Consider the following 17,107-nt stretch of genomic DNA (forward strand, 5'->3'; position numbering starts at 1 on the left):
GATCAGGACTGCAATGTCCTAATAATTCACCCAAATAGTCCTGAAAAGGTAGGAAAACAAGAACATTTTTGAAGGGCGTGGCTCCTAATCGGCGAGGGGTCTTTCTGAGGCTCCGTATCTTTGAGTGAGCAAATTCTTGCAGTATCTCGCAAGAATTTGGGACTTCGCAAATTTTCTCGTGCAGAAACCTGATTAGATATATAGCTAGTTAAACCAGAGTTAAAAGCCAAAAAGATTATATTCACAATGTCACTAAGCAAAAAACAATCAAAATGACAATATCCATTCAAATGTCAAAACATGATTTTGTCATGAGTTCAGTATTATTTACTTGATTTTGCAGACCCACTACTATGGTGTATCGTCATTAGCTAGCTAGCTAATGTTAGCAAAGGACACTAGCAGTATGATCTCTATCATTGAATCTCTTGATCCTCTCCCTGAGAATACTTTGTTCGTTATTTTTGATGTTGAGTCGTTATACACTAATATTCCACACGATGGCAGTATTGAAGCCGATGGCAGTATTTTCTTTTGTTATGTTACCCAAATGAACAACCCTCAAGTGCATGCATTAGAACATTGGCTGAAATGGTACTCATATTTCAAAACTATTTCTTTATCCAAATGAAGGGTACTGCTATGGGACCCCCTATGGCCCCTAACTTTGCAAATGTGTATGCAGGTTACATGGAGAAACAGTCGATTCTCAATCCTCTCAGCAACAAACATTTTTGGGAAACGGTACATTGATGATATTTTGGTTTTATGATACAAAACAGCTCCAGGCATTCCATGCTTCTTACCTCTTGTTCTGAGCACCTGAGATTCACTATGCAATCTGACACACAACAAGTAAAGTAAGTTACCTTGATCTTTTGATTTTGTGTGAGGATAATGTTCTATACACAGATATTTACAGGAAACGCACTGATTGTAACAGTTTGTTGAGGGTTGATAGCTGTCACCCACTTCCTTTGAACAACTGTTTGCCCTACAGCCAATTCTGTCCAATCAAAATCATTTGCAAAAAACAATCATATTTCCACAGAACCATGGCTGTGATGCAAAGAAAATTCAAGGAAAGTGGGTACAAAAATGGTCAGATTTGCCGTTGAGAAAATACAAAACAAATCAAGACATGATCTCTTTCAAGGAAAGTCTCGCAAAAAGAAGGATTCTTGCGTTCTCACTACGCGCTATTCAATGTGCTCTGAACAATTTAAGGGAATCGTTCACAAACATGTGTAATATGTTTCCGGACCCTCGCTTGGTCGTGCTTTCATAGATGAATTGGTAACCTCTGATTTACCATCCCAAAATACCCAAAATACCCAAAATACCCAAAATATCCCCACACAACGTCTCCTTGCGCCAGGTGGAAACTACAAGTGTAATGGCTGCGCTCAATGCAATGGCACTTACCAATGTAGATCCTTCAAACACCCCCAAACAGGCAAACAGATCCCAATCAAAGGTGTTATCACGTGTTCCACTAAGGCAGTTATTTATCTTATAACTTGTCCTTGTGGTAAAAATGATGTGGGCAAAATGAAGAGCAAACTAAAAGTAAGAATCTCTGTGCATCGTAGCACCATTAGGTGGAAAACTCGATGTACCCATTTGCGGCCCACTTTTTGGAAGTGAACCACTCTATGTTGGTCCTTTGCTATATCGGCATAAAACAGATCACCCTCCCTAGGAGAGGGGGTGACCTTGACAATTGGCTGTTAAAACGAGAGGCTGCCTGGATCTTTAATTTAAAGACCCTTGCTCCCTTCGAGGTCTCAATGTAGTCTTTGATCTGAAGCCATTCTTGTGATTCTTGTGTTTTTGTCATCTATTGTAAATAATGTTTTGTAGGCCTATGCAGCCAAGTTGTATCTATGATCATATTTATCCATTCATTCTTTTTACATGTTCTATTTATATCTGTAAATCAACCAATGAAATCAAGCCACAGCTGGCCATGATTATAGACACCTGTGTGTGTCCTTTCAAACTCTATATAAACTAGTGACCCGCATTGTTACTCAATATACCCTGATGAAGACAGCATGGCTGTGGAAACAGTGGTTATTAAATGATTGCATCTGAGCTCCTAGAGTGTGAGGCCCTCCTTTTCTTTTTCAAACTCCGCTAGCCAGCACCTCGCCTAAACAGGTGTTAGTGTCTTCCGCCCTCGGCTACTGTGAGAATACTTGATGATTGTTGATGGAAACAGCGGTTTGTTTCAAATGATTTGGTTTTCAGCCTTCCCCAAACCATATCCCTAAGCTTAATCACTCAGAATGAACACTTAAACACTTAACCCTTTGAGTTGTTTCTGGTTTAACCCTTCGTGTCTGGTGATCCCTTAAGTAGGGACACATGACAAGTAGGGACACTTGACAAGTAGGGACACTTGACAAGTAGGGACACTTGACAAATAGGGACACTTGACAAGTAGGGACACTTGACAAGTAGGGACACTTGTTGACTTGACATCCTTGCTAAAAGTGCTGACTTAGGAACCCCTTTGCCCTTTAACCTCTTGACAGCTGAAGGGTCAGTTTAGCCGGACCTTGGTCACATGTACGCACGAACACCAGGCCCGTGTAATGCTATACTGTAATGGAAAACTGTCAATTATACAAAAAATGTTTAAAATACTCTGAAATGTTTTACTGCATCATACTCTAAATGATGGTGCATTGTGGGGACAAAATGTGGGTGGGGTAGAATTTCTGTATTTCGAATGGCACTGTCATTCCACCCAACAGAATACAGTACTGTACCATAGCTTTGGAGCACCAAAAAAACTTTTGATCACTAGTGGGTGTATGGTATTGTTGTTTCTCTCATTACCATATTTTGAGGCGTACCTTGTAAGAGGCTATATTTGTTGAGTGAGAATGCTGTAAGCCTTTGTTAAGGCCTCTAGAAGTGCAAGTGATACAAAACAAATGTTCATTAATATGCTGTAATGTTTGTCAACACTTTACTTAGCAGCCAATCTGCTTGTACCAATACCTTGTAATTACAGTAAACTACTGTAATATACAAACGCCTCCCCTTAACAAATTTAATTAACCCATTCATTCATTAATTCCGATTATGGTAGCATTGACTTTTTTACAGTATAAAACAGTACATTTTACAGAACTGTACTGTATGTCATTACACAGTACTTGCTTTGATGCCGTATTTATGTTACAGTAGGTGTACTGTAATATGAAATTCAGAATGTTACTTGTAAGATGCTGTCAAAATCATGCTAACCCCTTCACAATGTATAATTCACCTTCTGGAAAAACAGAAATTCTGTCTGTTAATTCTCTAATTATATCACCTTACTTAGCAGTTTTAGGTACCAGTGTTGTTTATCTTACAATCCCCAAACACACCTGATAATTATCTAGAAAGCACATGGTAACATAGTAATTACAGAATACTGTGCTAATATCTAGTTACAATAGTAGTGCATTGCACTATACTGTATATGTCCCATATGAAACCCTTCTAGCTAGTCCTTTGTGATGTACTTAACTGTATTGTGGGGGGAAACGTTAGAGGCCCACGTTTACTACCTTTGTGTCCCTTTTCTGCCCCTTGACCCTTGACCCTTGCCCCAGTCAACCACCCTTCTTCTTCAACCCTTCTGCTTCACACCTGGGTTCAAATATTATTTGCTGTATTTCAATTACTTTCAGATACATTTCAGATATATTTGAAAAATATGAACATTTATATTTGAAATACAAATATTTAAATACACATGTATTTTAACGAGGAGGGTGTAATTCCAAACTGCAATAATGGGTGCCTTCTGATATCGGGCATTTCTTGATCCATCCACTACTGCTCACCATTGTTCCGTGGTCGTATGTTCCACGCCGGGGACAGCAGTTGTTGACAACTGTAGCATTGTAGCTAAACCTAGCTATTTTCCTAACCTTTGTCCTCAGTCTCCTAACCTGCCACGCTAATTCACCTAACCTGCCAGGTTAGTTATCTTAGCCTACTATATAATCAAATCATCTGTGTCGAGAAACCATCAGTCTCATAACACCGGAACTGACCAATGGTAGGTATCAATAAGCTTTTCCTGATATCAGGGAACACCCATGAATTCTGATCTGCTATTACACCACATTCATTTCAACCCTGGTCTGATCTGCTTCATGTCTCTGTCTCTTTCTCTCTTGTGCTCTCTCTCTCTCTCTCTCTCTCTCTCTCTCTGTCTCTCTCTGTCTCGCTCACTCTGTCTCTCTTTCGCTCTCTTGCTCTCTTGCTCTCTCGTTTCTCGCTCTCGCTCTCTCATCCCTTCCTCCTACCATTTCACCCCACTTTTCTCCTCCCCTACTGACAATGCCTGGGGTAGGGCGGAAATGGAGAGTGTGTGTATGTGTGTATGTGTGTATGTGTGTGTCTACAGTAAGTGGGAGTGGAGGGAGCGGCAGTTGAACATTCCAGGAATCTGTCCATGGTGGAGCCTCATGGTTTTGTGATTGTGTCCGCTGAGGAGAGGAGAAGAGGGGAAGGGATGTCTAACCCACTGCATAACTCTAGAGACATTCCCTGAAAAACTGCCCACACACACACACACACGCACACACACACACACACACACACACAGCAACACATTTATAAACGAACACCATATGGAGTTTCTTTCCATTTTCAGAAATGTTGGTCAATTTGATTTTTGTTGTTTAAAGAAATTCTGAAAGAGATTGGTGTTTTTTTCTCACTATTTAATCATGACATGTATTTGTTTGAAATCTATCACTTGATGGTTTCATTACAGAGAGACAAATCATGTTTTTTTAAACTCTATATATCCACCTCACTCTCAGAGAAATAAGTAGTACTGCTAGGTTTTACACAGTCAAATATAACAAATAAGTATATTTTTAATAAAGTACTGTACAAATGATACATTTGTGACATACATTTATCCTTTTTTTGAAATGACTCAAGGTAATATGAGATCTGTATGTAAAACATCTACATTTAGTCATTTAGCAGATGCTCTTATCCAGAGTGATTTACAGTTCATTCATCTGAAGATATCTAGGTGAGCCAATCACGTATCACAGTCAAATATACAGGATACGTACGTTCCATTCTAGCTAAACAATGGATATAGTGTTTTGAAACAAAAGCACATTTAATACACATAAAATCTATTAATAAAAAATCTGGTGGAAATAGCATTTTGGAAAGAAACTCTTCTTATACACAGTATTCCCTATTTCCCATCCCAACACACTCATATTAACAGTTTTCTACACATTCAGTTTAAAGCTCCCTGACACTACACACACACACACACACACACACACACACACACACACACACACACACACACACACACACACACACACACACACACACACACACACACACACACACACACACACACACACACACACACACACACACAAACACACACACTTTCTTTTACATTGCACCAGGATCTCTATGGAAGTGTTACCTTGGATACACCTACAGTATATGTGTGAATGTGTGGGTGAGTGATATGGTATTTTAAGGATTCAGCAATCCATGTTCACTGTGTTAATCAGTTGTCTGCTACACTCTCATATACTGAATGTTAGTGAGCCAGCCAGGTAACCCGTGATGCAAGTCAGTGCTGTTACCTTTAAGTAGGTTTTGGTTTTGCTAGGGTGTTGTGGACATGGATGGCGGATGGGGAAGCTTCTGCCTCTCCTGACAAAGTTTGCATGTTCAAATCCAGCGATAGATAGTTGATTTTGAGATTTATCCCAAACCTTAACCATTACCTTAACCAATCAGAGTTAATGCCTAACCTTAACCCTAACTTTAAAAATGTGGAGATAATGCCTAAAGTTAACTTTAAACGCTTTGAAATATTATGTTTGGAACAACTTAAAAATTGTGCGCTTGAGAAACATGGATGAACGTGTAATTCTGATGTGAGACTGTGAGAGCTAGTTGAAGGAGCAGGGTGTTTTCCTAGACCTACCTTCGCTACGGTTCTCTCCCTAAAATGGATGCTCTCATAGACAGCTGCTCTAATTCAGTATTTTATATTCGACAATACAAGATCCTCATTCGTCTTCTCAAACATCGCACAAGCACACACACGTCCGTCCTCTCTGCGTGCACGTGGGTGGAAGGAGAAGGAGAGGATGAACGAAAAAAGAGAGAGAAAAGAGAGTACCAGAGAGTACTCCTAAACCTTTCCTCCTTGCTGGCAGAGGAGAGGAGAGCAAGTCTTTTTGTTCGTTCCTCCTCCTCTCCTCTCCTTTTATCTGCGTTGGGTTAGCCGTGGCGCTGCAGCTGTCTCAGTGTGCCCCCTTGCCCCCTCTCTCTCTGTGCTGCTGTTGTGTGGACGCAGACAGATGGTTGCAGTTTGTCCTGAGTGGGTGGGTGAGCCTCGTTTCCTGTGCTCCTCAGGCCTCCACCACCTCCACCACCAGCAGCAGCACCTCCGAAGTGCAACAATCCGACCAGGGGCCACAACAGGGGCCACATTTGATAGCAAACAAGGGGCTGCTTCCTTCTCCTCCTCCTCTCCTCTTCCACTTCTCCTCCCACCTCCTCTTCCACCACCCCCGCCATCCTTCCTCCGTCCGCCCACACTCCCCCTGCAGCCCTCTGAGGCCGGGCCCCTGATGGCCCCTGGATTGCGGGCTGGGGGACCCAGCACAGCACTCCACTCACGCTCAGAGGAGCTGGATATGAATGTAGAAGAGAATCCTGAGGGTCCCGAGCCCTCTGAGCTCCCACCAGAGGTAAGCAGAAACATCCATGCTCACCCCGGGTGGAAGTTGGCCCTTAAGACACTGATCTAGGATCAGTTTATCCTCTCTAGATTATAACCTTAACAATGAGGAGGAGGAATGTAAACCTGACTTGAAATCAGTGTCCAGGGGCAACTTCATCCTACTCCTTCTGTTTTATACCCTGGCAGTAGGGGTGGGGTTGGTAGGGGGTTGTATACCCCTGGGGGTCATATCTCCCTCCACAGCCCCTCTAGTGTTGTGTCTTTGTTCACCCTATTCTAGCTGACTGTGTGGAATCTGTTGTGTTTCCTGTTCTTATTACTTGTGTTATTACCGGTGATATCTATTTGTCTGTCCAACCTGTCTGTCCAACCTGTCTGTCCAACCTGTCTGTCTAACCTGTCTGTCTAACCTGTCTGTCCAACCTGTCTGTCCAACCTGTCTGTCCAACCTGTCTTTCCAACCTGTCTGTCTAACCTGTCTGTCTAACCTTGGCTGTGTGTCTTTGTTCCTTTCTCATTTCCTCTGGGTGTTTTTTCATGATTTTATTACCTTTAAATTCTATGATTTTTCCTATGCACAATGTCTTAACAAAAGCCCATAGACTACATCTAGAACCCGAGATTGCATACATCTAGTTTAGAGTTGATGGGAAGTAGTTAGCAGTGATAATAGATGTAATGTTAGGGGTCTGGTGAAACAATGTGGTCCTACAGATGCTTTACATAACAGAAAGGTTTCAGGACTGAATAGAATCAATATCGCTAGACAATAAGAGGGTCAAGAAATTACCTTCTCCATTCTGCCACGGTGGGTGTGTGAGGGTGGGTGGATGGGCATGTGCGTGTGCGCGCGTGTGTGTGTGTGTGTGTGTGCGTGTGTGTGTGTGTGTGTGTGTGTGTGTGTGTGTGTGTGTGTGTGTGTGTGTGTGTGTGTGTGTGTGTGTCGGAGCAGCAATTGGTTTCAGTGGACTTCCCTCCCTACAAGGCTCTTTATCTCTGTGGACAAGCCATCTGTTTGCCCAGACCATGGTGTTCTGTTCTTCAAGGAGGGAGAGATGGTTAGTGTAGGTGGAGGAGGAGGGGTAGGCTTTAGTTTGGGGATGACACACACACACCCATAGGGAGGGGTCGTTGAACAAACAAAAGTTCATCTGTAACCCCCAACCAGAGATACGAATAAATATTGAATACGTCTCTTTCTATGTCTCTCTCGTTCTCTCGCTCTCCATTTCTTTCTCTCTTTTTATCCTAATTTCTCTCTCTCCCTCCACCTGTTACTTTACAGTAAAAAGAGTAATGGGTGATTGTGTTGCAATTCCACACAGACCACAGACTACAGCCCTCAGATCAGACCACTCACTACAGCCCTTAGATCAGACCACAGACTACAGCCCTCAGATCAGACCACTCACTACAGCCCTTAGATCAGACCACACACTACAGCCCTTAGATCAGACCACACACTACAGCCCTTAGATCAGACCACATACTACAGCCCTTAGATCAGACCACACACTACAGCCCTTAGATCAGACCACACACTACAGCCCTTAGATCAGACCACACACTACAGCCCTTAGATCAGACCACACACTACAGCCCTTAGATCAGACCACACACTACAGCCCATAGATCAGACCACACACTACAGCCCTTAGATCAGACCACACACTACAGCCCTTAGATCAGACCACACACTACAGCCCATAGATCAGACCACACACTACAGCCCTTAGATCAGACCACACACTACAGCCCTTAGATCAGACCACACACTACAGCCCTTAGATCAGACCACACACTACAGCCCTTAGATCAGACCACACCCAAACACTGATCTCTTTTTCATCTATGTTTCTAATTATGTGTTTGTTTATTTGAGTTATTAATCCATTAACCATTTTTTTGCTTTCTGACTTTTTCTCTCTTTAACACTTTGTCTTCTTTTTATGTGCCTTTTGTTTATTCAACTATGTGTGTTAAGTGTTTGTGTGCGTGTGCGTGTGTGTGTGTGTGTGTGTGTGTGTGTGTGTGTGTGTGTGTGTGTGTGTGTGTGTGTGTGTGTGTCTCTCTCTTTCTGTGTGAGTGTGTTCACAGCTTGCCTTACCTTGCCTGCATGCCCAAAGAATATTCATCCATACATTACATTGGAGCCAGGGTGTTTGTGTGTGTTAACTGTGCATCCTGTGTTGCAGGATGAAGAAGATTCTAAGCAGGGATACAACACAGGTACGTAATTGGGCCTAGAATGGGTTAATTTTAGATAGCATATACATGATCAATTCCTTAGACCATATTTCACCACTGTCACAGTATAGGTAGGAATGATTTTTCTGATACACGACATAAGTGGTGGTCGTTCTCACCTCTTTATCTCTCATTCTCTTTCCTTCCCACACTCTTTCTTTACTCTCTCTCCTCCTCTTTCCCTCCTGCCCCCTCCTCTCTTCCCCCTATTCTCATTCTCCCCTCCTCCCTCTCTCTCCTTCTTCTGCTCCTCTCTCTCAGTTCTGGAGTGTGGTCCATCTCCCATGGAGAGGGATCAGATGGCTGAAGGGAGGCATGGTGTGTCCAGGGTGGACGTGTCAGCAGGTAGGGGGAGAGGGGCCTTGTCGGGGCCTGCTTGGCCACAGGAGCTGGCCTGCTCCCTGTGCAAACGGCTGTTCAGCAGCCTGGAGCATCTCAGGGAGCACGAGTACCGCCACACCCTGTCTCTCACGGCCCTCTCCCTGGACTGGCCTGACCCGCAAGGCCCCTTAGCCGACCACCACAACCAGACTCAAGCCTACTCTCAGGGCCTCATTCATTCCCAGTCTCTCTATTGCCTCCCGGTGGCCGAGCATTTTCCACCACGGTACCTCTGCTCCCAGTGTCCAGCCACCTTCACGCTCAAGTCCAATGCAGACCGGCATGAGAAGACCATCCACTTCAAGAGGAAGCTGATGCAGTGCACCTACTGTCTGAAACAGTTCAGAGACCGTACTGATCTACACAGACACCTCTCCTCCGTACACTCCAGAGAGAGAGGCCACTCTTGCCCAGCCTGTGCCAAGGCATTCAGTACCCCAAAAAACCTGGCCACGCACGTCAAGGTGTGCTACCAGCTGGGGGTAGAGTCAGAGTCAGGGAGAGGGGTCGGCATTGGGGTGGGGCAGGGTGGGGTTACTGAGAGACTGTGGGGCTTGCATCATGAGATGAAGGTAGACGCCCATAGCAACCATAATAATCATCATCACCATGTGAATGTGGTCGATTGAGCATGGATGCATACAGAGACACACACACACACACACACACACACACACACACACACACACACACACACACACACACACACACACACACACACACGCACACACAAAGACATTATACCCATGTCGATGAATGACCTGTGGTCTCATTGCACTGAAGAGGATCACTTCCTCCCTAAACCGGTATCTCTCTTCCCATTGGATGAGAGTAGATCTGAGTGGGCCCAATTGGGGTTATATGTTAGAGCACTTATATATTTTCTACAACCGGTGTAATATTTGTACATTTATAAGATTAAAGAGTGATCTTTCATAAAAAGTTTGGTTTTTACATACACTACATCACCAAAAGTATGTGGACACCTGCTCGTCAAACATCTCATTCCAAAATAATGGGCATTAATATGGAGTTTGTCCCCCCTTTGCTGCTATAACAGCCTCTACTTTTCTGGGAAGTCTTTCAACTAGATGTTGGAACATTACTGTGGGGACCTGCTTTCATTCAGCCACTAGAGCATTAGTGAGTTCGGGCACTGATGTTGGGCGATTAGTCCTGGCTCGCAGTCAACATTCCAATTCATCCCAAAGGTGTTCGATAGAGTTGAGGGCAGGGCTCTGTGCAGGCCAGTCAAGGTCTTCCATGGCAATCTCAACAAGACATTTCTGTATGGACCTCTCTTTGTGCACGGGGGTATTGTCATGCTGAAACAGGAAAGGGCCTTCCCCAAACTGTTGCAACAAAGTTGGATACACATAATCGTCTAGAATGTCATTGTATGCTGTAGCATTAAGATTTCCCTTCACCGGAACTAAGGGGTCTAGCCTGAACCATGAAAAACAGCCCCAGACCATTATTCCTCATCCACTAAACTTTACAGTTGGCACTATGCATTCAGGAAGGTAACGTTCTCCTGGCATTCGTTAAACCCAGATTTGTCCTTCGGACTGCCAGATGGTGAAGCTTGATTCATCACTCCAGAGAATGTGTCTACTGCTCCAGAGTCCAATGGCGGCGAGCTTTACACCACTCCAGCCAACGCTTGGCATTGTACATGGTGATCTTAGGTTTGTGTGTGGCTGCTCGGCCATGGAAACCCATTTCACGAAGCTTCCGACGAACAGTTCTTGTGCTTCCAGAGGCAGTTTGGAACTCGGTAGTGAGTGTTGCAACCGAGGACAGACCATTTTTGCGCACTCTGCGCTTCAGCACTCGGTGGTCCTGTTCTGTCAGCTTGTGTGGCCTACTACATGGTGGCTGAGCCGTTGTTGTTCCTAGACATTTCCACTTCACAATAACAGCACTTACAGTTGACCGGGGCAGCAGGGCAGAAATTTGATGAACTGACTTGTTGGAAAGGTGGCATCCTATGCCGGTGCCATGTTGAAAGTCACTGAGCTCTTCAGTAAGGCCATTCTACTGACAATGTTTGTCTGTGGAGATTACATGGCTGTGTGCTCCTGTCAGCGACAGTTGTGGCTGAAATAGCCGAATCCACTAATTTGAAGGGGTGTCCACATACTTTTGTAAATACTGTACAGTGTATGTAGGCGGCGGCCTATATTTTGAAGAAGCCTTTAGGCATCTTTTTAAAAACCACAATTGCTATGCAAAGTGACCAGTGAAAATGTACTGTAACGGCTCACCTGAGTTCCAGCTTTGTTTTATTATGTATCAATATGTGTTTGTTTGTCTGTCTGTTTGTCATTCTGTACAGCTGTCACTTGCTTATTGCATTGATTGAATGATCAGGGGTGCTCATATCACATTGTTGGTGCTGTTGTTGGAGATAGCTCTGGGTAGAATCAGGTCTAGAATCAGCTTACCTTTGTTAAATCCTCATCGTAACCATCAATGGGAAAGCACCAAACTGACCTTAGAGTGTATAGCGAAACCTTTTTTCTTCTACTTGGGTTCTTGTGGTGTTTATTCTATCCCACAGCCCCCTGTCTCCCTCTGTGTCGCCAGCTGAAGCTCTCTTCTCCATATTAGGAAGGGAGATTTTGGATCTCCTACTCTTTACATACCACTAAAACTGCTCATAAACTGACCCCTAGTCACCACACATCAGCACCACCTGCAGGTAATCATATGTACTACACATTCCCTGTCAGTGTTGATTCTGTACACTAACATCAGAGGTTTGTTCTGGGAGCGGAGTGCCCTCCAGTCTGAAACAATGCTACAATAATCTGTTTGTAACCTTCAAATCAGGAAGTGTCATTGAGATAACACATGTCAGATGTAAAAACAGAGGTCCCTCATACATTCAGAGCAGGCCTACAATAAGTTCCCATGTGACACATACAACAGCCCTGAGAGGGTAACGTTCACTGAATTATGCCTAGTTGGATTTGAGGAAAGGTATTGATCTATGTTTCTGCACACGGAGTTCCTCTCCTTTATCTGTTTTGATAAAGCTTTTTGGGCTTCCGAGTGGCGCAGCGGTCTAAGGCCCTGCATCTCACTGCTAGAGGCATCACTACAGACCCTGGTTTGATTCTAGTCTGTATCACAACTGGCCGAGATCATGGAGTCCCATAGGGCGGTGCACAGTTGTTAGGGGAGTGTTTGGCTGAGCGTCGTCCTGGTTAAAGGAGGGTTTGGCAGAGCGTCGTCCGGGTTAAAGGAGGGTTTGGCAGAGCGTCGTCCGGGTTAAAGGAGGGTTTGGCTGAGCGTCGTCCGGGTTAAAGGAGGGTTTGGCAGAGCGTCGTCCGGGTTAAAGGAGGGTTTGGCTGAGCATCGTCCGGGTTAAAGGAGGGTTTGGCTGAGCGTCGTCCGGGTTAAAGGAGGGTTTGGCTGAGCATCGTCCGGGTTAAAGGAGGGTTTGGCTCAGCGTCGTCCGGGTTAAAGGAGGGTTTGGCAGAGCGTCGTCCGGGTTAAAGGAGGGTTTGGCTGAGCGTCGTCCGGGTTAAAGGAGGGTTTGGCAGAGCGTCGTCCGGGTTAAAGGAGGGTTTGGCAGAGCGTCGTCCGGGTTAAAGGAGGGTTTGGCAGAGCGTCGTCCGGGTTAAAGGAGGGTTTGGCAGAGCGTCGTCCGGGTTAAAGGAGGGTTTGGCTGAGCGTCGTCCGGGTTAAAGGAGGGTTTGGCCGAGGTAGGCCTTCATTGTAAATAAGAATTTGTTCTTAACTGACTTGCCAAGGTAAATTAAGGTTAAATAAAAAATAAATGATATGCAGGAAGTTGACTGGTGAACACAGGTGTCTGTGAAGGGCATTTGACATGTTTTCCTACATCCGTCCTGTGTTGTTTTTAGATCAGTGGAGATGAAAGGACCAAGCCATTTAAAACAATACAGACATGCTTGCGGGCGGGTTGGGGTGGGGTTAGAGTTGATTCAAGTTCCTTTCTCTCTGTGCGCTGACCCAAATCCTCCTAACCCCCTCTTTAAGCCCAGCTGATGGAGAATAGTAATTGGCTCTTCTCAGCTCCAGCCCTCACTGACCTACGACCCCTCCTTGGGACGACCCCTCCTTGGGTTAACGTTGGGGTGGCAGGTAGCCTAGTGGTTAGGATATTGGACTAGTAACCGAAAGATTGCAAGATCGAATCCCTGAGATGACAAGGTAAAAATATGTCGTTCTGCCCCTGAACAAGGCAGTTAACCCACTGTTCCTAGGCCGTCATTGAAAATAAGAATTTGTTCTTAACTGACTTTCCTAGTTAAATAAAGGTAAAGGGTAGGGACATCCCAAGAAACCCAGATAACAACAACATAAGAGGAAGTGGGCAGAGGAGGGCCATGACTTCTCTGTCGTCATAGGAACAAGTGGGAGGAAGTTGAAGGGTAAGGATTGGAGCCGAGGGGGGAGGATTGAAGGGTAAGGATTGGAGCGGAGGGGGGAGGATTGGAGAGCGATGGGTGGAAAAAGGAGTGGAAAGAGAGAGTGACAGCGAGAAGATGGGGAGGGAGATAGGAGGTTAGATGGTGTTGTCTGAGAGGTTCAGAGTGTCCATTGTAACATAGTCACAGTCTATGGTTGATATACTGTTTGAATTAGTGTACGGCTACAGACAGGGAATAATGGTTGTGGATGGCAGGGTGGGACTAGGAACTAGGACAAACATATCACTTACTGTATCTGAAATGGAATTCCTTATAGACTGTTTGTCTTCCTCCTGCTTGTTACTGCATGAAAACAAGGTGCGTTGAATGCGTTTTGCATGTATAATTTGGTCATTGGATTGATGCTATTTCAGTAACTGAATTATAGATCCACAAAGCTCTCTCTCTCTTTCTTTCTCTGGCGGTCCTTAAGGATACACTTGTCACAGTGTTTGAGTGGTCTGACTAAAATGCTGTCTTGCCACAAACGTTATTCTCTGAGAGCTAGGACTCCTAAAATAGGAATTAGAATACTAGAATACCTCCACTTCCTCATTCTGAGGTAAAAAGCGTATTTTTCTGTCTGTTTGATGTGACTGTAGTAACAGTTGCATAGGGAAGTTAGCTGTAATGTCCTAATTTTCTGGAAGTGCATCAACCAATAAACCAATCAACCAACCACTCATTCAATCACATTTGGATTTCTACTTTTTACAAATGCAGCTGACCCAAAAAGCAAGCCGGGTGTCAAACCCCGAAGATCAGTGACAATCTAAAGCTGTGTTTGTCAGTCTAGGTCAATGTGTGTCCTGTCTGTACCCATACCCTTCCATGGAACCTTATACAGATCCTATTCAATTATCAAACTATTCGAATTCCTAATTCTATGCCTCAACCATTATGACTGGGGGGTCATTTGAGACGTGTCCCATATGTCGTTTTGGTGTTTTCCACATAACCAGGTATGAGAACAGACCAACATGTTAAGTGGAACTTGTCATCTTGTTTAAGGAACTTGTCCCTGAGCTGGCCTCAGAGAGAATGAATGTTCTGGCCTATGGTCAAACAGGAAAGCAGGCTAGGCTTCTCTCATGTGAACCAGACTGGTTAAGAGCCAATGAGGTGGATTTCGGTTGCAATATTGGGATTTTCTTTAGTAAATTCTTAGAGCCAAAATACAATGCATTTTAGACTGTATTTTTTGTCTTTTAATTCCAAATATCAAAGATCGATATGTATTTGTGTCATGTTTCTAGGGTAGTTTGTATTCTGTAATCAATAAACTGTGAACGAAAACACATTGGGAGGTTGATTATTTTGTTGTTGTGTTTGTGTGTTATAGTTATGGAGAAATATACAGTACACACATACTATATAAAATATTGCATTTTATACACTTACTTTTTCCTTTCCTAAATTGTCTAACCAGGTACAAAATATGTATCTGCATACTGTATGAGTATGGAAAAAGCATTATTTTAGTTGTAGGTATAGTGTGAGGCTGGATGAGGTGTTGTATTCATACTCTCCATTCTGACTCCCTGAGCCTTTCTAATCCACATTCTGTTTATGTCAGGTGAACAGCCTGTTTGTCATGTTGATTGGGGTTTCTTCTCAACCAATCTATTAAGCTTCTTGCCCTGCCACATATAGTCAAAGTCCGGATAAGACAAACACACACACACACACACACACACACATACACACAGGCGTCCACGCACGCACACACAGATGTCTGCTTGAGCATCTACTTAACCTTTTGTCCAGACTTTGATCTGATGGGCTTAGTGGAGGCTGTAAAAGCTGAATTACAGCAGTGTGGTTTTACAGTCCTGTTTACACTATGCGATCGTAGGGTTGCAAAATTCCAGGAACTTTCAACATGGCAACCCTGTGTTTGTCCTGTCCTCCTTTTACCTGACTTCCCCTCTGTGAATATCCAGCAAGTCCTCGACCTCAGGTGTGTTGATCTCATTAGTACCTGACTCCTCCTGTGGTTTACCTGTTACTCTAAATCATGTTGCGAAGTGGAGATATCATGTAAGAGATCATCAACGAGGGGCTATGCGTTCTCTGGAAAATAATGCACAATGTGCAATGTGTGCTTTTAGCAGAGTGGAGCTAAAGAATAAGAATGTTTTGTCTTACCCATTTTATACGGTCTGATATACCACGGCTGTCAGACAATCAGCATTCAGGGCTCGAACCACCCAGTTTATAAAGCCAATTATTAACTGGGTGGTTTGAGCCCTGAATGCTGCTTATCTGAAAGCTGTGGTATATCAGACCATATAATACTATGGTTATGACAAACATTTCTTTTTACTGTTCTAATAACGGTGGTAACCAGTTTATAATAGCAATAAGGCACCTCAGGGGTTTGTGGTATATGGCCAACATACCACGGCTAAGGGCAGTGTCCAGGCTCTCCGCATTGCGTTGGGCGTAAGAACAGCCCTTAGCCGTGGTATATTGGCCATATACCACACCCCCTCGGGCCTTATTGCTTAATTATCCAAACCCTGCTGTGTCGTAATCTCTCTCCATCCTCTCTCCCCCTTTTACCTGACTTCACCTTTGTACGTATTTATCTCTTCCTTGTTTTTATCTGACCTCACCTGTGTGTATTGATCCCTGCCTAATTCACCCTGAGTTGATCTATTATGTAATATGGATATGTAAATCTATTGTAGGCCTTTATCCAAGCGTTACCGTGTCTAATGTAATGTCTCTCTATCTCTACTTGAGATGTAATTCTTTGTGTGATCCAATAGACTAGATCCTGAATAAAGAGAGACCTCTTCTACAGGGAGTAAACAGGATATTGTTGACAATTTCCTGGTTGTTGTTGTTGATAATGTCTTGAGTTTTTTGTTTATTCATACCTTCCTATTTAGACAGACCAGTTGCTAGGGAAAATTTGACTGACATTTAGGTGGGCATCGGGGTTGTTAAGACCATAGAATTAGAATTTAGAATACTGGAATGGACATGAACCTTCTTATGATGGGATGAAGGTCAGCCATTTTGATCAGGGAGTTGGTCAACCATGGTTTGTGGTTGACCACAAACCATGGTTGTGATAATATATTGTGTGATAATATATTCTGTAAAATAATGAATTTGAAGAATTTATCTGCATTGTATGTTTGTTAGCTAGCTAGCCAACCCGTTTTAGAGAAATTATTCCACACATTTTTTTCAAATTAACTGCCAATATCCCAACATTCCATTCAAACAATGCAGTCAATCCACAGCCATACACTTTCTGGAATCA

The 17,107-nt window shown here is 43.8% G+C and overlaps 2 protein-coding genes across 2 annotated transcripts in view; both read left to right on the forward strand.

The window, feature by feature from the left end:
• LOC115101618 (zinc finger and BTB domain-containing protein 46) overlaps positions 1-17,107 on the forward strand; it is a 182,685-nt gene that overhangs the window by 161,804 nt on the left and 3,774 nt on the right. The gene's annotated exons all lie outside the window — the stretch shown is intronic.
• On the forward strand, positions 6,771-10,014 carry LOC115102017 (zinc finger protein 777-like). The gene is made up of 2 exons (XM_029621500.2): positions 6,771-8,986; positions 9,266-10,014. The coding sequence occupies exons 1-2, from the start codon at positions 8,707-8,709 to the stop codon at positions 10,012-10,014; spliced, it is 1,029 nt and encodes a 342-aa protein (XP_029477360.2). The 5' UTR covers positions 6,771-8,706.

This window comes from Oncorhynchus nerka, linkage group LG20, assembly GCF_034236695.1.
Source record: "Oncorhynchus nerka isolate Pitt River linkage group LG20, Oner_Uvic_2.0, whole genome shotgun sequence".
In the NCBI taxonomy this organism is placed as follows: domain Eukaryota; kingdom Metazoa; phylum Chordata; class Actinopteri; order Salmoniformes; family Salmonidae; genus Oncorhynchus; species Oncorhynchus nerka.

Coding starts and splice junctions, on each gene's coding strand:
- LOC115102017 (XM_029621500.2), top strand. CDS start 8,707: ATGTGCCTTTTGTTTATTCAACTATGTGTGTTAAGTGTTTGTGTGCGT. Junction 8,987..9,265: donor TAAGCAGGGATACAACACAG/GTACGTAATTGG, acceptor CCTCTCTCTCAG/TTCTGGAGTGTGGTCCATCT.